This window comes from Eleutherodactylus coqui, chromosome 2, assembly GCF_035609145.1.
Source record: "Eleutherodactylus coqui strain aEleCoq1 chromosome 2, aEleCoq1.hap1, whole genome shotgun sequence".
In the NCBI taxonomy this organism is placed as follows: domain Eukaryota; kingdom Metazoa; phylum Chordata; class Amphibia; order Anura; family Eleutherodactylidae; genus Eleutherodactylus; species Eleutherodactylus coqui.
In genome coordinates, this window is record NC_089838.1 from 292,055,410 (window position 1) to 292,080,136 (window position 24,727).

The 24,727-nt window shown below is 48.9% G+C and overlaps 1 protein-coding gene across 1 annotated transcript in view; it reads right to left on the bottom strand.

Moving 5' to 3' along the window:
* Nucleotides 1–483: 483 nt before the first annotated feature.
* Nucleotides 484–24,727, bottom strand: part of LOC136612696 (adhesion G protein-coupled receptor E3-like) — a 114,657-nt gene continuing 90,413 nt past the window's right edge. Inside the window, exons 13-19 of the mRNA XM_066593225.1 lie at nt 13,483–13,677; nt 12,503–12,738; nt 11,837–11,897; nt 11,649–11,740; nt 10,849–11,017; nt 10,636–10,734; nt 484–1,074 (exon numbers count right to left, since the gene is read on the bottom strand). Of these exons, the coding sequence (XP_066449322.1) occupies nt 1,006–1,074; nt 10,636–10,734; nt 10,849–11,017; nt 11,649–11,740; nt 11,837–11,897; nt 12,503–12,738; nt 13,483–13,677 (921 nt within the window). The 3' untranslated portion in view covers nt 484–1,005. The remainder of the gene's footprint in view (nt 1,075–10,635; nt 10,735–10,848; nt 11,018–11,648; nt 11,741–11,836; nt 11,898–12,502; nt 12,739–13,482; nt 13,678–24,727) is intronic.

A 24,727-nucleotide genomic window follows, 5' to 3' on the forward strand; every position in this document is an offset into this window, starting at 1 on the left:
TATCTGTGATGGCCTCAACTTTGGACTAATATAGATATTACATACCACTGTGACTTCGTAGTTTTTCACAATTAATGCTAATCTGTTAAACACTATAAAACTTACCAAAAAAGGTATTCAGTATTTTAGTTTGTACTTTTAACTTTGTAAACAAGGTAAACTTTGACTGGGTTTAAACTAGTAAGGCTTGGGGGGTGCTTGCCACCATCTCAATACCTAAAGGGGGTACTGGGCTGAAAAAGGTTGAGAACCACTGCTCTAGAGCACAAATACTCTTAGTGTTTTCTGTAACTCCCATCTACTGAACTTTATTAGTGTTACCGGACCAGTTTCTCTCCACTAGGAGCAGAAGACAGGATACTCTCACTTTCAGAATTAGTGACTCAACAAACTAGTGAAGATTCTGTATCGCTATGAAAACAGCAGACTCTCTACAGCTCCACTGTAGTTTTGATTGCAATATAAATTTACATACAACATAAATAAAAAATGGAGACTTCAACTTTATTAGAACTTTTCACAAGTTTATGGTATGGATCTACAGCAATTTACATATGATTTGCATAGACTAATAGTGTGACTGCCGTGTTGGAATAACCCATCATGTAGCAGATGATCCTCCAGTGGATCCTAGGATCCCAACGGTCCAGCAGAAGACACCTGCATTTAGAAGTGATTTACAAATAACCCATTGGACCTTATTGATGATATGTGTGTACAAAAGATATCCACAAAGATTATAATGCAAGTAAAAGTTAATGTGCGCATGTTCTGTACAGATGGAGGATGATCTGCTGAATCATTTCCTTTGGTGGACCCAATTCTGACACAGCTTCCCTGTCTTCACCAACATAATGGCAGCTGAGATGAATACAATTTTGTTCTCGTCTCTGTGAAGGTGGTAATTTGTTCTGGGCGCCCTAATGTCTTCATATTGTTCATCCCGGGCTCTGTGAACTTCACACTGGAATTTTCATGCATATGGTGCAGGAGAGTTGAGTCCATTCATTCTCGTAATTCCTTCTTCTCCCAGCTGCACGAAGGCTCTTCTTTTGAGGACTCTGAGACTTGACTCTGTGAAGGTGTCACAATACATTACTGGGTAATCTGGGTAACTACAGCAATGTATATGTAATATTGTAAACTATATTACAGGCTAGTGGAGTATATCCAAAATAGACACAAACAGGGAGAGTCCTGTCAGTCAACCGAACTGGGCGGGGTGAGACCTTGTGACTCCAAGCTCCGTTTTGATTGTATTTTCAAAGTATGTTTTAGAATACGGGCCCTTTCACATTGAATGCTTTTTATGCAGTTTTGTGGATTGTGCAAACTGAGGGCTCAGACACACGGGTGCCAATCCGCCTGTGTTCCTGCCGATGAGACGGCCGCACCGTGTGCGGATGACTCTCTGCATGGCCGGCTCGATTGCCGGCCATGTGTTCTTTCACCAGCTGGTGCGGAAAGTCGTTCGCACCTACAGTGCAGCGGTCAGATTCGTGCAGGAACACGGGCGGATCGCCGCAATTTTTCAGTATAAACGCTGCCAATAACTGAATGATGAATGATAATTCGTTTGCTTATCATTCTTCGTTCAGTAAATGCAAACATAAAAGCCAAAGGATGATCGTTCATATAAACAGGCAATCATTAATCTATGAATGACTGCCTGTGTACTATGAATGAATGCGGGCGGACCAGGAGAGATCTCCAGGGTGCTGCGCCTCCATTCAATAAGGGGTCATCATTCCTGAGCAAGAGGACCCTGAGGCACACATGCCTGCTATGCTATAATAAAATTATTTTCTTCTGCCATTCTCTGACAGCCATAAATTTTTGTTTTTCCATCGACATAGTTGTGTGAGGGCTCATTTTTTGCTAGATTTGTATTTGTATTTTGGAGTTCATATGACTTTTTGATAACTTTTTATTGCATTTTTTTTTCTTTTGAGAAAGGGTGATCAAAAAAGAGCAATTCTGGCGTTTGTTTATTTTTTTCTCAGCAGGTTCACCTTGTAGAGTGCTCACCTTTTAGGTGTCCCCACATCCATTTTGGGTGCTCTCTTTGGAGAGAGACTATACCATCCCCCGACCCACTCACCCTCTAGGTGTTACACACTTTTTGGATGCTTTCCCTAAGGAGCCATGACACCCCTCCTGACCCAAGTAATTAAAGCGTTACTTTGATAGATAGGGCTTTTATGATTGCAGTGATACCAAATATGTCTTTGAGTTTTCGTTAGATTATAAAAATGGCAAGAGATTTATTTTCAAAACTTTTATTATCTTTTATTTTTTTAAATAATTAACCCCTTCCCTCCCCATGATGTACCCTTACGTCATAGGAATAGCTGCAAGATCATGACAGATCTCGTGCTATCCGGCAGCGGGAGTCGGCTGTCACTGATAGCCGGCCTCCCGCTGCAACAGCGGGGGTGCATTGGAGATGCACCCCCGCTGTTAACCCCTTCCTTGACACGATCTAAGTAGATCGTGACAGCGAAAGGGTTCACAACAGGGAGCCCGGCTGGTTGCTATGGCAACAGGACGCCAGATACCGGCGTCCTGTATTGCCAGAGCCTATGATAACTGTATAAGCAATAAGGCATTGCAGGAGAGAAGTCCTGCAATGCCTTATCGTAACGATCATCGGTGCTACAGTGTAAATCCCGCAGAGGGACACAAATAGTGTAAAAAAAATCTAAATAATGTACAAAAATGTAAAAAAAAGTTAACAAAAGCACTTTTTTATGCTTTTCCTCATAATAGCATAAAAAAATCCCACATATTTGGTAGCATCGTATCCGTAAAGACCTGTAAAATAAATCAAACACACTTTTTATCCTGCACAGTCAAAAGCGTAAAAAAAAGCTAAAAAACAGATTTTTAACATTTTACCTCCCAAAAAAAGTGATAAATAAAACATATGTAGCCCCAAATGGTACCAATAAAAACAACAGCTTGTCTCTCAAAAACTAAGCCCTCACAGAGCTCCGTCCATGGAAAAATAAAAAAGTTATAGGACTTTGAATGCAGCGATTTAATAAAAAAAAGATTTACAAAAAAAGGGTTTTTATTGCAGAAAAATGGAAAAGCCTAAAAAAATATAAGAATTTTGGTATCGTTGTAACCGTACCAGCCCGCAGAAAAAAATGTAGTGTGTACTTTATGCTGCAATATTACTGCTTTAAAAAAAATAAAAAATCTATGGCATTGATGCATTTTCTCTCCCTACGATCATAAAAAAAATAATAAAAGTTTTACAATATAGTCTATGTACCCAAAAATGGCACCAATAAAAACTACAGTTTGCCACGCAAAAAAAAAAGCCCTTATATGCCCGCGTCAACAGAAAAGTAAAAAAGTTATGGCTTTTGAAAAATGGAGATGAAAATCTACCAAAAATCGTTTGGCCCTCAACGCCAAAATAGGCCATGTCCTTAAGGGGTTAATAAAACTTTTTTAAACTGATTTCAACATGTTATTTTTATCAAATACTAACTGTTACTATTTCTCTTGTCAATAGGGTGTGTCCTACATAGAGATGAGCGAACGTACTCGTCCGAGCTTGATACTCGTTCGAGTATTAGCGTGTTCGAGATGCTCGTTACTAGAGCCGAGCACCACGCGATGTTCGAGTTACTTTCACTTTCATCTCTGAGATGTTAGCGCGCTTTTCTGGCCAATAGAAAGACAGGGAAGGCATTACAACTTCCCCCTGCAACGTTCAAGCCCTATACCACCCCCCTGCAGTGAGTGGCTGGCAAGATCAGGTGTCACCCGAGTATATAAATCGGCCCCTCCCACGGCTCGCCACAGATGCATTCTGACAGAGATTAGGGAAAGTGCTGCTGATGCCGGAGCTGCTATAGGGAGAGTGTTAGGATTGATTTTAAGCTTCAAGAACCCCAACGGTCCTTCTTAGGGCCACATCTGACCGTGTGCAGTACTGTTGAGGCTGCTTTTTGCAGTGTTGCACTTTTTTTTTTTTTTGTATATTGGCGGAACAGAGCATTGCGTCCTGCAGTAATTTTACATAGTCCAGGGCCAGTAGTGGTGAGGCAGGGACAGTGAAAGACATATACAGTCTATATAGGCAGTGGGCTTTTCCAAAATAATTTGGGGAAAAAAATCTATTTGGGCTGCCTGTGACCGTCCTGACTGTACTGCATCTCTGCTGGGGGTAGTTGTCCTAATTCATACGCAGCAAGCTAAATGTTACAGCAGGCTTGTGCAAAATTCTTTCCTGGCTCTGCGCTGCCTCTTACATCACCGCTGTCATTCTGTCCAGAGGGAAACAGTCTGCACTGCAGTAATTTTTCATAGTATAGGGCCAGTAGTGCTGAGGCAGGGACAGTGAAAAAGGTGAAAGAGATATACTGTCTTTATTCAGTGGGCTTTTCCAAAAAAAATTCGGAAAAAAAATCTATTTGGGCTGCCTGTGACCGTCCTCAGTGTACTGCGTCTCTGCTGGGGGTAGTTGTCCTAATTCATACGCAGCCAGCTAAGTGTTACAGCAGGCTTGCGCAAAATTCTTTCCTGGCTCTGCTGTGCGTTCCGTAAGCAAAGTCAGCCTCCAACCACAGGCCAATAAGCGGCACATTTAATTACAGTGTCCTGTTTCTGCACTACTGGTAATACAGCATGCTGAGGGGTAGGGGTAGGCCTAGAGGACGTGGACGCGGGCGAGGACGCGGAGGCCCAAGTCCGGGTGTGGGCACAGGCCGAGCTCCTGATCCAGGTGTATCGCAGCCGACTGCTGCGGGATTAGGAGAGAGGCACGTTTCTGGCGTCCCCACATTCATCTCACAATTAATGGGTCCACGCGGTAGACCTTTATTAGAAAATGAGCAGTGTGAGCAGGTCCTGTCGTGGATGGCAGAAAGTGCATCCAGCAATCTATCGACCACCCAGAGTTCTGCGCAGTCCACTGCTGGAACTCTGAATCCTCTGGCTGCTGCTCCTCCTTCCTCCCAGCCTCCTCACTCCATTACAATGACACATTTTGAGGAGCAGGCAGACTCCCAGGAACTGTTCTCGGGCCCCTGCCCAGAATGGGCAGCAATGGTTCCGAATCCTCTCCCACTGGAGGAGTTTGTCGTGACCGATGTCCAACCTTTGGATAGTTCCCGGGGTCCGGGGGATGAGGCTGGGGACTTCCGGTAACTGTCTCAAGAGCTTTCAGTGGGTGAGGAGGACGATGACGATGAGACACAGTTGTTTATCACTCAGGTAGTAGTAATTGGAGTAAGTCCGAGGGAGGAGCGCACAGAGGATTCGGAGGAAGAGCAGCAGGACGATGAGGTGACTGACCCCACCTGGTTTGCTACGCCTACTGAGGACAGATCTTCAGAGGGGGAGGCAAGAGCAGCAGCAGGGCAGGTTGGAAGAGGCAGTGCGGTGTCCAGGGTTAGAGGCAGGGCCAGACCGAATAATCCACCAACTGTTTCCCAAAGTGCCCCCTCGCGCCATGCCACCCTGCAGAGGCCGAGGTGCTCAAAGGTCTAGCAGTTTTTCACTAAGAGTGCAGACGACCGGCGAACAGTGGTGTGCAACCTTTGTCGCACCAAGATCAGCCGGGGAGCCACCACCACCAGCCTCACCACCACCAGCATGCGCAGACATATGATGGCCAAGCACCCCACAAGGTGGGACGAAGGCCGTTCACCACCTCCGGTTTGCACCGCTGCCTCTCCCCCTGTGCCCCAACCTGCCACTGAGATCCAACCCCCCTCTCAGGACACAGGCACTACCGTCTCCTGGCCTGCACCCACACCCTCACCTCCGCTGTCCTCGGCCCCATCCACCAATGTCTCTCAGCGCACCGTCCAGCCGTCGCTAGCGCAAGTGTTGGAGCACAAGCGCAAGTACGCCGCAACGCACCCGCACGCTCAAGCGTTAAACGTGCACATAGCCAAATTTATTAGCCTGGAGATGCTGCCGTATAGGGTTGTGGAAACGGAGGCTTTCAAATGTACTTTTCCTGATGTGCCGTCCCAGCCCTGCACGACCACGTCTCCCGCAACATTGTACGCGCACTCACCAACGCGGTTACTGCCAAGGTCCACTTAACAACGGACACGTGGACAAGCACAGGCGGGCAGGGCCACTATATCTCCCTGACGGCACAATGGGTGAGTTTAGTGGAGGCTGGGACAGAGTCAGAGCCTGGGACCGCTCACGTCCTACCCACCCCCAGAATTGCGGGCCCCAGCTCGGTGGTAGTATCTGTGGCGGTGTATGCTTCCTCCACTAAACCACCCTCCTCCTCCTCCTACGCAACCTCTGTCTCGCAATCAAGATGTGTCATCAGCAGCACGTCGGTAGCAGTCGGTGTCGCGCGGCGTGGTAGCACAGCGGTGGGCAAGCGTCAGCAGGCTGTGCTGAAACTACTCAGCTTAGGAGATAAGAGGCACACGGCCCACGAACTGCTGCAGGGTCTGACAGAGCAGACCGACCGCTGGCTTGCGCCGCTGAGCCTCCAACCGGGCATGGTCGTGTGTGACAACGGCCGTAACCTGGTGGCGGCTCTGCAGCTCGGCAGCCTCGCGCACGTGCCATGCCTGGCCCACGTCTTTAATTTGGTGGTTCAGCGCTTTCTGAAAAGCTACCCACGCTTGTCAGACCTGCTCGGAAAGGTGCGCCGGCTCTGCGCACATTTCCGCAAGTCCCACACGGACGCTGCCACCCTGCGCACCCTGCAACATCGGTTTCATCTGCCAGTGCACCGACTGCTGTGCGACGTGCCCACACGGTGGAACTCTACGCTGCACATGTTGGCCAGGCTCTATGAGCAGCGTAGAGCTATAGTGGAATACCAACTCCAACATGGGCGGCGCAGTGGGAGTCAGCCTCCTCAATTGTTTACAGAAGAGTGGGCCTGGTTGGCAGACATCTGCCAGGTCCTTGGAAACTTTGAGGAGTCTACTCAGATGGTGAGCGGCGATGCTACAATCATTAGCGTCACCATTCCTCTGCTATGCCTCTTGAGAAGTTCCCTGCAAAGCATAAAGGCAGACGCTTTGCGCTCGGAAACAGAGCCGGGGGAAGACAGTATGTCGCTGGATAGTCATAGCACCCTCCTGTCTATATCTCAGCGCGATGAGGAGGAGGAGCATGAGGAGGAGGGGGAAGAGACAGCTTGGCCCACTGCTGACGGTACCCATGCTGCTTGCCTGTCATCCTTTCAGCGTGTATGGCCTGAGGAGGAGAAGGAGGAGGATCCTTAAAGTGATCTTCCTAGTGAGGACAGCCATGTGTTGCGTACAGGTACCCTGGCACACATGGCTGACTTCATGTTAGGATGCCTTTCTCGTGACCCTCGCGTTACACGCATTCTGGCCACTACGGATTACTGGGTGTACACACTGCTCGACCCACGGTGTAAGGAGAACCTTTCCACTCTCATACCCGAAGAGGAAAGAGGTTCGAGAGTGATGCTATACCACAGGACCCTGGCGGACAAGCTGATGGTAAAATTCCTATCCGACAGCGCTAGTGGTAGAAGGCGCAGTTCCGAGGGCCAGGTAGCAGGGGAGGCACGGAGATCAGGCAGCATGTACAGCACAGGCAGGGGAACACTCTCTAAGGCCTTTGACAGCTTTCTGGCTCCCCAGCAAGACTGTGTCACCGCTCCCCAGTGAAGGCTGAGTCGGCGGGAGCACTGTAAAAGGATGGTGAGGGAGTACGTAGCCGATCGCACGACCGTCCTCCGTGACGCCTCTGCCCCCTACAACTACTGGGTGTCGAAGCTGGACACGTGGCCTGAACTCGCGCTGTATGCCCTGGAGGTGCTTGCTTGTCCTGCGGCTAGCGTCTTGTCAGAGAGGGTGTTTAGTGCGGCTGGGGGAACCCTCACAGAAAAAGCGTTCTCGCCTGTCAACCGACAGTGCCGACAAGCTTACACTCATTAAGATGAACAAAGCCTGGATTTCCCCAGACTTCTCTTCTCCACCAGCGGACAGCAGCGATACCTAAACAATACGTAGGCTGCACCCGCGGATGGAAGCATTGTTCTCTATCACCATCAAAAACGTGGACCTTTTAGCTTCATCAATCTGTGTATAATATTCATCCTCCTCCTCCTGCTCCTCCTCCTGAAACCTGACATAATCACGCTGAACTGGCAATTTTTCTTAGGCCCACAAGGCTCAGTCATATAATTTTTGTAAACAATTTTTATACGTCTCAATGCTCATTAAAGCGTTGAAACTTGCACCTGAACCAATTTTTATTTTAACTGGGCTGCCTCCAGGCCTAGTTGCAAATTAAGCCACATTAACCAAAGCGATTAATGGGTTTCACCTGCCCTCTTGGTTGGGCATGGGCAATTTTTCTGACGTACATTAGTACTGTTGGTACACCAATTTTTTGGGGCCCTCGCCTACAGTGTAATCCAATTAATTTTTGGCCCAACTGCATTAAAGCTGATGTTACATCAGCTGTGCTGGGCACTGCAATGGGATATATTTATGTACCGCCGGTGGCTTCCTGGCACCCACCCATGCTGTTGGTCCACACGTTGTAACTGCATGTGTCCACTTCTAAAGAACCCCAGTCTGACTGGGGCATGCAGTGTGGGCCGAAGCCCACCTGCATTAAACAGGACATTACCTCAGCTGTGCTGGGCACTGCAATGGGATATATTTATGTACCGCCGGTGGGTTCCAGGGAGCCAACCATGCTGTCGGTTCATACGGAGTTGTAACTGCATGTGTCCACTTCGAAAGAACGCCAGTCTGACTGGGGCATGCAGTGTGGGCCGAAGCCCACCTGCATTAAACATGACATTACCTCAGCTGTGATGGGCAATGCAATGGGATATATTTATGTACCGCCGGTGGCTTCCTGACACCTACCCATGCTGTCGGTCCACAGGGACTTCACAATAGGGAGTTGTACCTGCCTGTGTCTATGAATTAAAAACCCCGGTCAGGTTGGGGCATGCAGTGTGGGCTGAAGCCCACCTGCATTTAATCTGACATTAGCTCTGCTGTCCAGGGCACTGCAATGGGATACATTTATGTACAGCCTGTGGGTTCCAGGGAGCCACCCATGCTGTGGGTGCACACGGAATTCCCATTGCGGAGTTGTACCTGTCTGTGACTATTTATAAGAAACCGCGGTCTGACTGGGGCATGCAGACACCTTGACAGAATGAATAGTGTGTGGCACATAGGTTACCCATTGCTATGCCCACGTGTGCAGCTCCTGATGGCGGTGGCACAGGATTATATTTCTCATTGCTTCTGTACAGCATTGTGGGCTATCGCCCCGCCCCTTTTAAAGAGGGTCGCTGCGGGGGGGGGTTGGGCAGCATGTAACCCAGGAGAAGTGGCAGCGGCGTGTCATGCAGGCAGTGATTGTGCTTTGTTGGAGGTAGTGTGGTGCTTAGCTAAGGTATGCATTGCTAATGAGGGCTTTTTAGAAGTAAAAGTTGTTGGGAGGGGGGGCACTCTTGCCGCTATTGTGGCTTAATAGTGGGACCTGGGAACTTGAGATGCAGCCAAACATGTAGCCCCTCGCCTACCCTATCCGTTGCTGTGTCGTTCCCATCACTTTCTTGAATTGCCCAGATTTTCACAAATGGAAACCTTAGCGAGCGTCGGCAATATACAAAAATGCTCGGGTCGCCCATTGACTTCAATGGGGTTCGTTATTCAAAACGAACCCTCGAGCATCGCGAAAATTTCTTCCTGAGTAACGAGCACCCGAGCATTTTGGTGCTCGCTCATCTCTAGTCCTACACAGTCGAATATTGTCAACACTGATTGGACAGTGTCAGTGCAAGGACAAAGCCCATTGACAAGAGGAATAGTCACAGTTAGTATTTGATTTATGCATACGTTTGCTGTAGTAATAACAGAGGAACTGCATAACACAGCATTATGAAAATGATTCTCCAAAATTGCTATTTCATAGCGTTATCCAGCTGTAAGTTATTGATTGTCTATCCACAGAATAGGCCATGAGTACTAGATTGGCAGGAGTCCGCCACCGAGAACTCCCACATAATAGTTATTCATTGGATTGGGGCACCTGTACACTCAGCTGATTTCTGCTGGAAGCATATAGCTCCATTCCCACTGCAGTGGTCAGACTTGGTATCACATGCAGAGTTCCTATTCACTTCAATGGGAACTTTGTCAGTAATACCAAGCCTGGCCACTGCAGTGGGAATGAAGCTGTCTGCTTCCTGTAGAAATAAGCTCAGTGCACAAGTACATTAACCCAGCGATCAGTGAGGGTCCTAGGTGGCGAAACTCTGCCAATCTACTTTTGATGGCTTATGCTGAGGGTAGACCATCAATAGTTTACAACTGGAGAACCTAAAAAAACATAGAATTAATAAATGCCAGAAACCTTGATGGAAGCAGACAATGCAAGGTATTTTAGTGATTATTTGAATAAGGAGGAAAAAGGCACAAAAATGGAAAAACTAATTTTTGAGTCTGGAATATATAATTAGGGTTTTATGGGTAAGATGACCCTTATAGGATGTGCTTAACACAATTTATGGGACATGAGATTATGGGATAAATTCATGCAGGAGACTCTAACTGTGATAACCTAGCTTGAAAAGACTAATGCTATACTTCAGCAGAGAGTAAGATGTTAGACAATACTAAGACTTACCGGTTTTATAGTCATGGGTATGGTACTACCAGACATGGTCTCCGACACAGGCTGCTTAGAGTAAAGCCTGCGGTATGCTCTGCTGTACTCTTCCCGAACCTAGAAGTAAAGGCAAGAAGAACAGAGTTATTTTCAGTATCCCTGATTGAGGGAAGCAGATTGTGATCATATTGGAAAGATGGTGGAAATAGCAGGCGATGAAAGTCACATGACCTGGTGGTTGAGTAGACAATGTACAATGAAGAGGTACACTCCTTGGAGACTGTTGCAGATGGTGAAGATATAGGATGCAATAATGGATCCAGATCCGAACTGAAAGAAGCCAATGATCCATGTACAGCCTAGTATGAAGAGCTGGGAAAAGGCCTTGAACGTCAATAAGCTGCGGGAAGGAAAGAGTTAAATTGTGCTATTATATTGTCTGATTTTAACCCTGAAAATTAACCCTTATTTGGCACTAATCTCTATCACACACCTTTTTTTATGTAGACTTTGAACAGCACCTGACCTGAGTACGCTTCTTTTTACCTTCCCACCCTAATGAATATGTCCCAGAGCTATGCCCTTGCCCAATTTACTTGAGTTCCAATAAATTTAATCCAAATTAGATGAGGGGGTCAGCATAAATGAATTACTGAAACCTAAACATTACTGTATAACACAGTGATGTCATAGTTTGGGCAGCCTCACACGAGCGTATTTTTGCACATATTTCTGTACTATTCGTGCTCAGAGGGCCAGTTAACATGGGCGCTGGATACCCATGTGCCATGATTTTTTATTTTAGCCTTCTTTGCTCCATATCTGTTCTTTTACCCAAGGAAATGCACAGCGTATTACGCAATTGTGCGAGTATTGAGTGCACTGATATTAAGATAGCTCAAAATGTCAAGTTAAGATTTGCTATATCTGTACTTATATATTTGATAACCTTAGAGCCAAAAATGGAACTTTCCCACTAGTGACTTCTGACTGGCATTCGACCAGATTTTATTTTTCCGTCTTGGACTTACCGAGTATGTTTTAGAGTGGAGACATTAGAGTTTAGAGATGACAACTTCTTCCTAAGGAGCCAGAATGTGAGGACCAAGAGAATGAAATTGATCTAACGGAAGAGTCATAGAGAAGAAGAAGTGAGTGATATCTGTGAGTGATCAAGATATACCAGGAGGGGATGCTGAGGCTGATACTATATACTCACAATGATAAACATGCAGACCGGACCAAGGAAACTCCAGACATAATCAATTTTGAGCCAGCAACTAAAGGCAAAAAAAGAAAAAAAACCCAAGTGGTCATCATAAGTTTTTCATTAAAGGGACCCTTTAGCCCTTGAATAACCAAGATGGCCGCATCGCTTCTCTGACTACCTAACACTCTGCATCAGTAGTTTAAGACACTGCATGCTGTAATGATTGGCCGGCCTTGCTCATATGAGCAGCATTGGACAATCATTACAATGTTTTGTGTCTTAGACAACCAATAGACGGTGTGCATCAGTTAGTCAGAGAATTTGTGCTTCCATCTTGGTTTGTCTAGGGCCAGAGAGGTGCTTTACTTCATTGTTTTGTCTAATACAATGCAATTATAATGAGTTTTTCCAAGAAAGGTTACCAGAGAAGATGGTAAAAAGACAACTCTAGTACGGCACTCAAGGGTAGGGTGAACTAAGATCACCTTGAATTAATAGTTACTTCATAGCCCCTTCAGCAGTTGAGTTTTAAAGAATCTACCCCATCTATAGTTCTAGTGGGCTCTTCAGGGTTTTTCAGGCTTCAGCTATTACCCAATTGACCACTGGAGATATTTAGGAGGGTTATTGGTTTTATTGAACCTATATTTCTCTCGATTTGATGATGGAACTTACTGTGTCTCCTCCCCATACATATCTGGATATAATGATGCCGAGACAATTATTATAATAGAGGGTATTCCAAACCCAACTAGACAGACATATGGAAAATGAGAGCGTTGAGAGTTCATATAATTCAGAGCTTGCAGGTTTCGGACAGTCAAAAAGAGAAGGATGCTTTCAAGAGACATCCAGCAAAATGCACACAGGAAGAAGAATTTCAGACTGCCTGCAATCACCGAACAGAGGATCTGAAATAAAGATAATAAGGATGAGAGAGGGAAAAATGAAATCAGAATGAGGTTTAAATTAAACTAAGATAAGAACATGTGCGATCTTAATAGACTTTTCTAGAATTAAGATATTGATCATCTAACCTCAGGATAGGTCATCAATATCAGATCAGACCCCATCAATCAACTGTTTGAAGTGGCTGCAGCACTCATGCGTGTGCCAAGGCAACTTCACTGCATACCAGGCCCAGCACTGTACATGGTATAGCACCTCTATCCTATTAACTTCAATGAGACTGAGCTGCTCTTAGGTAGCATGACTGATAAACATAATGTCACAGGCCTGATAAAATGCCTTTTTAAACATCTGATTGTTGGAGGTCCCAGGCAGCAGAACCCCACCAATCAGATATCTTAGTCCCAAAAAACCTTTTTAAGAACTTTAAGATTGTTCAGTGTTAGAAAAAGGTCATCCAGAATTAGGAAAACATGGCTGCTTTCTTTTGTTTGTGTCTGGTATTGCATCTCATCTACATTGAAGTGAATGGTCTAAGTTGCAATACAACACACAACCAGTAGACAGGCTTGGCATTCTTTTTGGAAGATCTCAGCCATGTTTTTCTAATCCTGGAAACCTCTTCAAAGTAACTATAAACAGACAATGAACTGACGTCTTACTGAGACCTGAAGGAGAAAAAAGTGACACCACCATTGTTTGTAGAAAACTTGCAGAAATTCTAAAATAGTTGAAACCATAGTTACCTTATTTGAGGTTTGTTGAAGACCCACCAAGACGAGAAGTTGGCCCAAGAAGAGACATACACAAAGAACTGTTAGAACAGAAGTGTGAGCGCTTCTCAATGACCGACAGAGGATGAAGGTGAGAAAAGAAAGACACAAGCAGACAAGAGATAAACTGAGACCAATAACAGAGAGAAGTTTTAAGCCAACATCCACCTGCAATTGAGAAAACAACAAGGGATTAGAAGTGACAGTATAAGTTACAGCACTCCCCCTGATACAGAGAATTGGACTGGAACAGCTTTGCAAATGCTGGTCATCTATTCTGTAGGACATTATTTCATTTTCCTATGTGTTCATTACATTATAATGAGTTTATTAACTCCAAGTAGTTTATGATTTATATTTGACATGTATGATCTTCAACTAGATCATGTGTAAGAGTGGTGTTAGTTAGAGATGAGCGAACACCAAAATGTTCGGGTGTTCGTTATTCGTAACGAACTTCCCGTGATGCTCGAGGGTTCGTTTCGAACAACGAACCCCATTGAAGTCAATGGGCGACCAGAACATTTTTGTATTTCGCCGATGCTCGCTAAGGTTTTCATGTGTGAAAATCTGGGCAATTCAGGAAAGTGATGGGAATGACACAGTGACGGATAGGGCAGGCGAGGGGCTACATGTTGGGCTGCATCTCAAGTTCCCAGGTCCCACTATTAAGCCACAATACCGGCAAGAGTGGGCCCCCCCCCCTCCCAACAACTTTTACTTCTGAAAAGCCCTCATTAGCATGGCATACCTTTGCTAAGCACCACACTACCTCCAACAAAGCACAATCACTGCCTGCATGACACTCCACTGACACTTCTCCTGGGTTACATGCTGCCCAACCGCCCCCCCTCCCCCCCACAGCGCACACCAAAGTGTCCCTGCGCAGCCTTCAGCTGCCCTCATGCCACACCACGCTCATGTCTATTTAGAATTGCGTCTGCCATGACGAGGGACTGCAGGCACACACTGCAGAGGTTGGCACGGCTAGGCAGCGACCCTCTTTCAAAGTGGCGGAGCGATAGCCCACAATGCTGTACAGAAGCAATGAGAAATAGAATCCTGTGCCACCGCCATCAGGAGCTGCACACGTGGGCATAGCAATGGGGAACCTATGTGCCACACACTATTCATTCTGTCAAGGTGTCTGCATGCCCCAGTCAGACCGGGCTTTTTAATTCATAGACACAGGCAGGTACAACTCCCTATTGTGAAGTCCCTGTCGACCCACAGCATGGGTGGCTCCCTGGAACCCACTGGCGGTACACAGAAATATCCCATTGCATTGCCCAACACAGCTGAGGTAGTAATGTCGTGCTTAATGCAGGTGGGCTTCGGCCCACACTGCATGCCCCAGTCTGACTGGGGTTCTTTATAAGTGTACAGATGTAGTAAAAACTCCGTGTGCACCTACAGCATGGGTGGGTGCCAGGAAGCCACCGGCGGTACACAGAAATATCCCATTGCATTGCCCAACACAGCTGAGGTAGTAATGTCGTGCGTAATACAGGTGGGCTTCGGCCCACACTGCATGCCCCAGTCAGACGGGTTCTTTAGAAGTGTACAGAAGTATTAAAAACTCAGTGTGCACCTACAGCATGGGTGGCTCCCTGGAACCCACCGGCGGTACACAAAAATATCCCATTGCATTGCCCAACACAGCTGAGGTAACGTCAGCTGTAATGCAGGTGGGCTAAAAATTAATTTGATTACACTGTAGGCGAGGGCCCACAAAAATTGCTGTATCAACAGTACTAATGTACATCCCAAAAATTGGCCATGGCCAGCCAAGAGGGCAGGTGAAACCCATTAATCGCTTTGGTTAATGTGGCTTAAGTGGTAACTAGGCCTGGAGGCAGCCCAGTGTAACGAAAAATTGGTTCAAGTTAAAGTTCCAATGCTTTTAAGCGCATTGAAACTTATAAAAATTGTTCAGAAAAATTATTTGAGTGAGCCTTGTGGCCCTAAGAAAAATTGCCCGTTCAGCGTGATTACGTGAGGTTTCAGGAGGAGGAGCAGGAGGAGGAGGAGGAGGAATATTAGACACAGATTGATGAAGCAGAAATGTCCCCGTTTTGGATGGTGAGAGAGAACGTAGCTTCCATCCGCGGGTGCAGCCTACGTATTGCTTACGTATCGCTGCTGTCCGCTGGTGGAGAACAGAAGTCTGGCGAAATCCAGCCTTTGTTCATCTTGATGAGTGTTAGCCTGTCGGCACTGTCGGTTGACAAGCGGCTACGCTTATCTGTGATGATTCCCCCAGCCGCACTAAACACCCTCTCCGACAACACGCTAGCCGCAGGACAAGCAAGCACCTCAAGGGCATACAGGGCTAGTTCAGGCCACGTGTCCAGCTTCGACACCCAGTAGTTGTAGGGGGCAGAGGCGTCACCAAGGATGGTCGTGCGATCCGCTACGTACTCCCTCACCATCCTTTTGCAGTGCTCCCGCCGACTCAGCCGTGACTGGGGAGCGGTGACACAGTCTTGGTGGGGAGCCATAAAGCTGGCCAGGCCCTTAAAGACTGTTGCACTGCCTGGGATGTACATGCTGCTCGATCTACGCACATCCCCTGCAACATGGCCCTCGGAACTGCGCCTTCTGCCACTAGCGCTGTCGGCTGGGAATTTTACCATCAGCTTGTCCGCAAGGGTCCTGTGGTATAGCAACACTCTCGAACCCCTTTCCTCTTCGGGAATCAGAGTGGGCAGGTTCTCCTTATACCGTGGATCGAGCAGTGTGTACACCCAGTAATCCGTAGTGGCCAGAATGCGTGCAACGCGAGGGTCACGAGAAAGGCATCCTAACATGAAGTCAGCCATGTGTGCCAGGGTACCTGTACGCAACACATGGCTGTCTTCACTAGGAAGATCACTTTCAGGATCCTCCTCCTCCTCCTCAGGCCATACACGCTGAAAGGATGACAGGCAATCAGCCGGTGTACCGTCAGCAGCGGGCCAAGCTGTCTCTTCCCCCTCCTCCTCATCCTCCTCATGCTCCTCCTCCTCCTCCTGTACGCGCTGAGAAATAGACAGGAGGGTGCCCTGACTATCCAGCGGCATACTGTCTTCCCCCGCCCCCGTTTCCGAGCGCAAAGCAGCTGCCTTTATGGTTTGCAGGGAATTTCTCAAGATGCATAGCAGAGGAATGGTGACGCTAATGATTGTAGCATCGCCGCTCACCACCTGGGTAGACTCCTCAAAATTACCAAGGACATGGCAGATGTCTGCCAACCAGGCCCACTCTTCTGAAAGGAATTGAGGAGGCTGACTCCCACTGCGCCGCCCATGTTGGAGTTGGTATTCGACTATAGCTCTACGCTGTTCATAGAGCCTGGCCAACATGTGGAGCGTAGAGTTCCACCGTGTGGGCACGTCGCACAGCAGTCGGTGCACTGGCAGCTTAAAGTGATGTTGCAGGGTGCGCAGGGTGGCAGCGTCCGTGTGGGACTTGCGGAAATGTGCGCAGAGCCGGCGCGCCTTTACGAGCAGGTCTGACAAGCGTGGGTAGCTTTTCAGAAACCGCTGAACCACCAAATTAAAGACGTGGGCCAGGCATGGCACGTGCGTGAGGCTGCCGAGCTGCAGAGCCGCCACCAGGTTACGGCCGTTGTCACACACGACCATGCCCGGTTGGAGGCTCAGCGGCGCAAGCCAGCGGTCGGTCTGCTGTGTCAGACCCTGCAGCAGTTCGTGGGCCGTGTGCCTCTTATCGCCTAAGCTGAGTAGTTTCAGCACGGCCTGCTGACGCTTGCCCACCGCTGTGCTGCCACACCGCGCGACACCGACTGCTGGCGACATGCTGCTGCTAACACATCTTGATTGTGAGACAGAGGAGGAGGAGGAGGAGGAGGGTGCTTTAGTGGAGGAAGCATACACCTCCGCAGATACCACCACCGAGCTGGGGCCCGCAATTCTGGGGGTGGGTAGGACGTGAGCGGTCCCAGGCTCTGACTCTGTCCCAGCCTCCACTAAATTCACCCAATGTGCCGTCAGGGAGATGTAGTGGCCCTGCCCGCCTGTGCTTGTCCACGTGTCCGTAGTTAAGTGGACCGTGGCAGTAACCGCGTTGGTGAGGGCGCGCATAATGTTGCGGGAGACGTGGTCGTGCAGGGCTGGGACGGCACATCGGGAAAAGTAGTGGCGACTGGGAACTGAGTAGCGCGGGGCCGCCGCCTCCATGATACTTTTGAAGGACTCCGTTTCCACAACCCTATACGGCAGCATCTCAAGGCTGATGAATTTTGCGATGCGGACGGTTAACGTTTGAGCGTGCGGGTGCGTGGCGGCGTACTTGCGCTTGCGCTCGAACACTTGCGCAAGCGACGGCTGAACGGTGCGCTGAACTACACTGCTGGATGGGGCCGAGGACAGCGGAGATGAGGGTGTGGGTGCAGGCCATGAGGCGGTAGTGCCTGTGTCCTGAGAGGGGGGTTGCATCTCAGTGGCAGGTTGGGGCACAGGGGGAGAGGCAGGGGTGCAAACCGGAGGCGGTGAACGGCCTTTGTCCCACCTTGCGGGGTGCTTGGCCATCATATGTCTGCGCATGGTGGTGGTGGTGAGGCTGTTGGTGTTGGCTCCCCGGCTGAGCTTTGCGCGACAAAGGTTGCACACCACTGTTCGTCGGTCGTCAGGCGTCTCTGTGAAAAACTGCCAGACCTTAGAGCACCTCGGCCTCCGCAGGGTGGCATGGCGCGAGGGGGCGCTTTGGGAAACACTTGGTGGATTATTCGGTCTGGCCCTGCCTCTACCCCTGGCCACTGCACTGCCTCTTGCAACCTGCCCTGCTGATGCCCTTGACTCCCCCTCTGAAGACCTGTCCTCCTGAGTAAGCGTTGCACACCAGGTGGGGTCAGTCACCTCATCGTCCTGCTGCTCTTCCTCCGAATCCTCTGTGCGCTGCTCCCTGGGACTTACTGCCCTTACTACTACCTCACTGCAAGACAACTGTGTCTGATCGTCATCGTCCTCCTCACCCACAGAAAGTTGTTGAGACAGTTGGCGGAAGTCCCCAGCCTCTTCCCCCGGACCCCAGGAACTTTCGAATGGTTGGGCATCAGTGACGATAAACTCCTCTGGTGGGAGAGGAACAGCTGCTGCCCAATCTAAGCAGGGGCCCGAGAACAGTTCCTGGGAGTGTTCCCGCTCCTGAGCAGGTGTCATTGTAGTGGAGTGAGGAGGCTGGGAGGAAGGAGGAGCAGCAGACAGAGGATTCGGATTGGCAGCAGTGGACGGCGCAGAACTGCGGGTAGACGATAGGTTGCTCGAAGCACTTTCTGCCATCCAGGACAGGACCTGCTCACACTGCTCATTTTCTAATAACCGTCTCCCGCGTGGACCCATTAATTGGGCGATGAATGTGGGGACGCCAGAAACGTGCCTCTCTCCTAATCGCGCAGCAGTCGGCTGCGACACACCTGGATCAGGAGCTTGGCCTGTGCCCACACCCTGACTTGGCCCTCCGCGTCCTCGGCCGCGTCCACGTCCTCTAGGCCTACCCCTACCCCTCAGCATGCTGTATTACCAGTGATTTGATTTCACAGGCAGGAAATAAATTGGCGCAAGACTGCAGGCCAAATATAATTTTTGCCCTTTTTGGAAAACGAAAGGCCCCACTGCCTCTAGTGAATGAATTATCTAAGTTTAATAACTGTGCTGTGTCCCTGCTTATGTGTCACAGAACGTGAGGGTAGCAGAGTTATTAACTGTGGCAGAGCAGGTATTTTTTTTCCCAATTAAGGAAAGCAAATGGCGAACCCAGCAGTAAAGCGTAGCTGGGTGCGTATGATTTAGCAATGTTTTTCACGCAGCTCACACGTCTCCACAGGCGTAAGGACGGACAGAGGCTGGACAAATAGATTTGTTTTCATTTTTTTCCCACCAACAGGCAGCACTGCGTATATTCAATGAACATGAGAAGTGTAATAACTGTGCTGTGTCCCTGCTTATGTGTCACAGAACGTGAGGGTAGCAGAGTTATTATAACTCTGGCAGAGCAGGTATTTTTTTTCCCAATTAAGGAAAGCAAATGGCGAAGCCAGCAGTAAAGCGTAGCTGGGTGCGTATGATTTAGCAATGTTTTTCACGCAGCTCACACGTGTCCACAGGCGTTAGGACGGACAGAGGCTGGACAAATAGATTTGTTTTCAGTTTTTTCCCACCAAAAGGCAGCACTGCGTATATTCAATGAACATGAGAAGTGTAATAACTGTGCTGTGTCCCTGCTTATGTGTCACAGAACGTGAGGGTAGCAGAGTTATTATAACTCTTGGAGAGCAGGTATTTTTTTTCCCAATTAAGGAAAGCAAATGGCGAACCCAGCAGTAAAGCGTAGCTGGCTGCGTATGATTTAGCAATGTTTTTCACGCAGCTCACACGTCTCCACAGGCGTAAGGACGGACAGAGGCTGGACAAATAGATTTGTTTTCAGTTTTTTCCCACCAACAGGCAGCACTGCGTATATTCTATGAATAATAACTGTGTTGTGGCCCTGCCTATACAATTCTTTCCCTGCAGTATCAATGGAGGGTGGAATGCTCTGCAGAGGCGATTTTGAGAAGCCCCAAAAAAATGCAGCACAGCTAACAGCAGCCTGGACAGTACTGCACATGGATAAATATGGCCCTAGAAAGGACCGTTGAGGTTCTTGAAGGCTACACTCACTCCTAACACTCTGCCTGCCTATGCAGCACTTCTGTCCCTAATGCCAGGTGCAACGCTCTGCAGAGCCGATTTTGAGAAGAAAAAAAAATCCCACTGCTAACAGCAGCCAACACACAGCTATCAGTGGCCCTAATAAGGACCTTTGGGGGTCTTGAAGCCTACACTAACTACCAATTCTTTCCCTACAGCAGCTCCGGTACAAACAGCACTGTCCCTCATCTAACTCACACCGTATCTGAGGCGAGCCGCGGGAGGGGCCGACTTTTATATTAGGCGAACACCTGATCTCGCCAGCCACTCACAGCAGGGGGGTGGTATAGGGCTTAAACGTTGCAGGGGGAAGTTGTAATGCCTTCCCTGTCTTTCAATTGGCCAGAAAAGCGCGCTAACGTCTCAGGGAAGGAAGTGAAAGTAACCAGAACACCGCATGGTGTTCGTCACGAATAACGAACATCCCGAACACCCTAATATTCGCACGAATATCAAGCTCGGACGAACGCGTTCGCTCATCTCTAGTGTTAGTCCTTATTTGAAAATAGTTCTATATATTTTGAACTTTCATATGTGGTAATTTTCTTAGCTCATGTTTTCCTACTAGAAGAATGACATGTACATTGTTTTTATCAACTATAATATTAAGCTGACCATAAACATAGGATAGTTGGTGAAAGATTATTAAATCCCCAATTCAGATTACATATACTTGAGTGAGTTGGCTGAGGAAGTATTTTGAAGGTGAACAAAAGAAAAGGTGGCCCTATGAGAAGACAAGAGAATGATTGGTTGGTCATGCTGGAGGGTCTATCCAAGGATAAAACTTACAGTTCCTGGGCGCCCTACCGATCATCTGCATTTATGGTGTCTTCTTAAGTGGTGGAGAGTCTTCTCAGAAACCAGGGACCAACCAGGTACACTCCCTATAGCTATGGCCCTGGATCTTATACCCCATTACATATTATTGTCTGATTTCCAAGGGCAGCGGAATTACTTCTATATAAGAATAAATAGGTAATGAGTAGAGATGAGCGAACACCAAAATGTTCGGGTGTTCGTTATTCGTAACGAACTTCCCGTGATGCTCGAGGGTTCGTTTCGAACAACGAACCCCATTGAAGTCAATGGGCGACCAGAACATTTTTGTATTTTGCCGATGCTCGCTAAGGTTTTCATGTGTGAAAATCTGGGCAATTCAGGAAAGTGATGGGAATGACACAGTGACGGATAGGGCAGGCGAGGGGCTACATGTTGGGCTGCATCCTAAGTTCACAGGTCCCACTATTAAGCCACAATAGCGGCAAGAGTGGGCCCCCCCCCCCCTCCCAACAACTTTTACTTCTGAAAAGCGCTCATTAGCATGGCATACCTTTGCTAAGCACCACACTACCTCCAACAAAGCACAATCACTGCCTGCATGACACTCCACTGCCACTTCTCCTGAGTTACATGCTGCCCAACCGCACCCCCTCCCCCCCACAGCGCACACCAAAGTGTCCCTGCGCAGCCTTCAGCTGCCCTCATGCCACACCACGCTCATGTCTATTTAGAATTGCGTCTGCCATGACGAGGGACCGCAGGCATACACTGCAGAGGTTGGCACGGCTAGGCAGCGACCCTCTTTAAAAGTGGCGGAGCGATAGCCCACAATGCTGTACAGAAGCAATGAGAAATAGAATCCTGTGCCACCGCCATCTGGAGCTGCACACGTGGGCATAGCAATGGGGAACCTATGTGCCACACACTATTCATTCTGTCAAGGTGTCTGCATGCCCCAGTCAGACCGGGCTTTTTAATTCATAGACACAGGCAGGTACAACTCCCTATTGTGAAGTCCCTGTCGACCCACAGCATGGGTGGCTCCCTGGAACCCACCGGCGGTACACAAAAATATCCCATTGCATTGCCCAACACAGCTGAGGTAGTAATGTCGTGCGTAATACAGGTGGGCTTCGGCCCACACTGCATGCCCCAGTCAGACTGGGATTCTTTACAAGTGGACACATGTAGGTTTAACTCCCTGTGGACCCACTGCCTGGGTGGGTGCCAGGAAGCCACCGGCGGTACATAGAAATATCCCATTGCATTGCCCAACACAGCTGAGGTAGTAATGTCGTGCGTAATACAGGTGTGCTTCGGCCCACACTGCATGCCCCAGTCAGACTGGGATTCTTTACAAGTGGACACATGTAGGTTTAACTCCCTGTGGACCCACTGCCTGGGTGGGTGCCAGGAAGCCACCGGCGGTACATAGAAATATCCCATTGCATTGCCCAACACAGCTGAGGTAGTAATGTCGTGCGTAATACAGGTGGGCTTCGGCCCACACTGCATGCCCCGGTCAGACGGGTTCTTTAGAAGTGTACAGATGTATTAAAAACTCAGTGTGCACCTACAGCATGGGTGGCTCCCTGGAACCCACCGGCGGTACACAAAAATATCCCATTGCATTGCCCAACACAGCTGAGGTAACGTCAGCTGTAATGCAGGTGGGCTAAAAATTAATTTGATTACACTGTAGGCGAGGGCCCACACAAATTGCTGTATCAACAGTACTAATGTACATCCCAAAAATTGGCCATGGCCAGCCAAGAGGGCAGGTGAAACCCATTAATCGCTTTGGTTAATGTGGCTTAAGTGGTAACTAGGCCTGGAGGCAGCCCAGTGTAACGAAAAATTGGTTCAAGTTAAAGTTCCAATGCTTTTAAGCGCATTGAAACTTATAAAAATTGTTCTGAAAAATTATTTGAGTGAGCCTTGTGGCCCTAAGAAAAATTGCCCGTTCAGCGTGATTACGTGAGGTTTCAGGAGGTGGAGCAGGAGGAGGAGGAGGAGGAATATTAGACACAGATTGATGAAGCAGAAATGTCCCCGTTTTGGATGGTGAGAGAGAACGTAGCTTCCATCCGCGGGTGCAGCCTACGTATTGCTTACGTATCGCTGCTGTCCGCTGGTGGAGAACAGAAGTCTGGGGAAATCCAGCCTTTGTTCATCTTGATGAGTGTTAGCCTGTCGGCACTGTCGGTTGACAAGCGGCTACGCTTATCTGTGATGATTCCCCCAGCCGCACTAAACACCCTCTCCGACAACACGCTAGCCGCAGGACAAGCAAGCACCTCAAGGGCATACAGGGCTAGTTCAGGCCACGTGTCCAGCTTCGACACCCAGTAGTTGTAGGGGGCAGAGGCGTCACCAAGGATGGTCGTGCGATCCGCTACGTACTCCCTCACCATCCTTTTGCAGTGCTCCCGCCGACTCAGCCGTGACTGGGGAGCGGTGACACAGTCTTGGTGGGGAGCCATAAAGCTGGCCAGGCCCTTAAAGACTGTTGCACTGCCTGGGATGTACATGCTGCTCGATCTACGCACATCCCCTGCAACATGGCCCTCGGAACTGCGCCTTCTGCCACTAGCGCTGTCGGCTGGGAATTTTACCATCAGCTTGTCCGCAAGGGTCCTGTGGTATAGCAACACTCTCGAACCCCTTTCCTCTTCGGGAATCAGAGTGGGCAGGTTCTCCTTATACCGTGGATCGAGCAGTGTGTACACCCAGTAATCCGTCGTGGCCAGAATGCGTGCAACGCGAGGGTCACGAGAAAGGCATCCTAACATGAAGTCAGCCATGTGTGCCAGGGTACCTGTACGCAACACATGGCTGTCTTCACTAGGAAGATCACTTTCAGGATCCTCCTCCTCCTCCTCCTCCTCCTCAGGCCATACACGCTGAAAGGATGACAGGCAATCAGCCGGTGTACCGTCAGCAGCGGGCCAAGCTGTCTCTTCCCCCTCCTCCTCATCCTCCTCATGCTCCTCCTCCTCCTCCTGTACGCGCTGAGAAATAGACAGGAGGGTGCCCTGACTATCCAGCGGCATACTGTCTTCCCCCGCCCCCGTTTCCGAGCGCAAAGCAGCTGCCTTTATGGTTTGCAGGGAATTTCTCAAGATGCATAGCAGAGGAATGGTGACGCTAATGATTGTAGCATCGCCGCTCACCACCTGGGTAGACTCCTCAAAATTACCAAGGACATGGCAGATGTCTGCCAACCAGGCCCACTCTTCTGAAAGGAATTGAGGAGGCTGACTCCCACTGCGCCGCCCATGTTGGAGTTGGTATTCGACTATAGCTCTCCGTTGTTCATAGAGCCTGGCCAACATGTGGAGCGTAGAGTTCCACCGTGTGGGCACGTCGCACAGCAGTCGGTGCACTGGCAGCTTAAAGTGATGTTGCAGGGTGCGCAGGGTGGCAGCGTCCGTGTGGGACTTGCGGAAATGTGCGCAGAGCCGGCGCGCCTTTACGAGCAGGTCTGACAAGCGTGGGTAGCTTTTCAGAAACCGCTGAACCACCAAATTAAAGACGTGGGCCAGGCATGGCACGTGCGTGAGGCTGCCAAGCTGCAGAGCCGCCACCAGGTTACGGCCGTTGTCACACACGACCATGCCCGGTTGGAGGCTCAGCGGCGCAAGCCAGCGGTCGGTCTGCTGTGTCAGACCCTGCAGCAGTTCGTGGGCCGTGTGCCTCTTATCGCCTAAGCTGAGTAGTTTCAGCACGGCCTGCTGACGCTT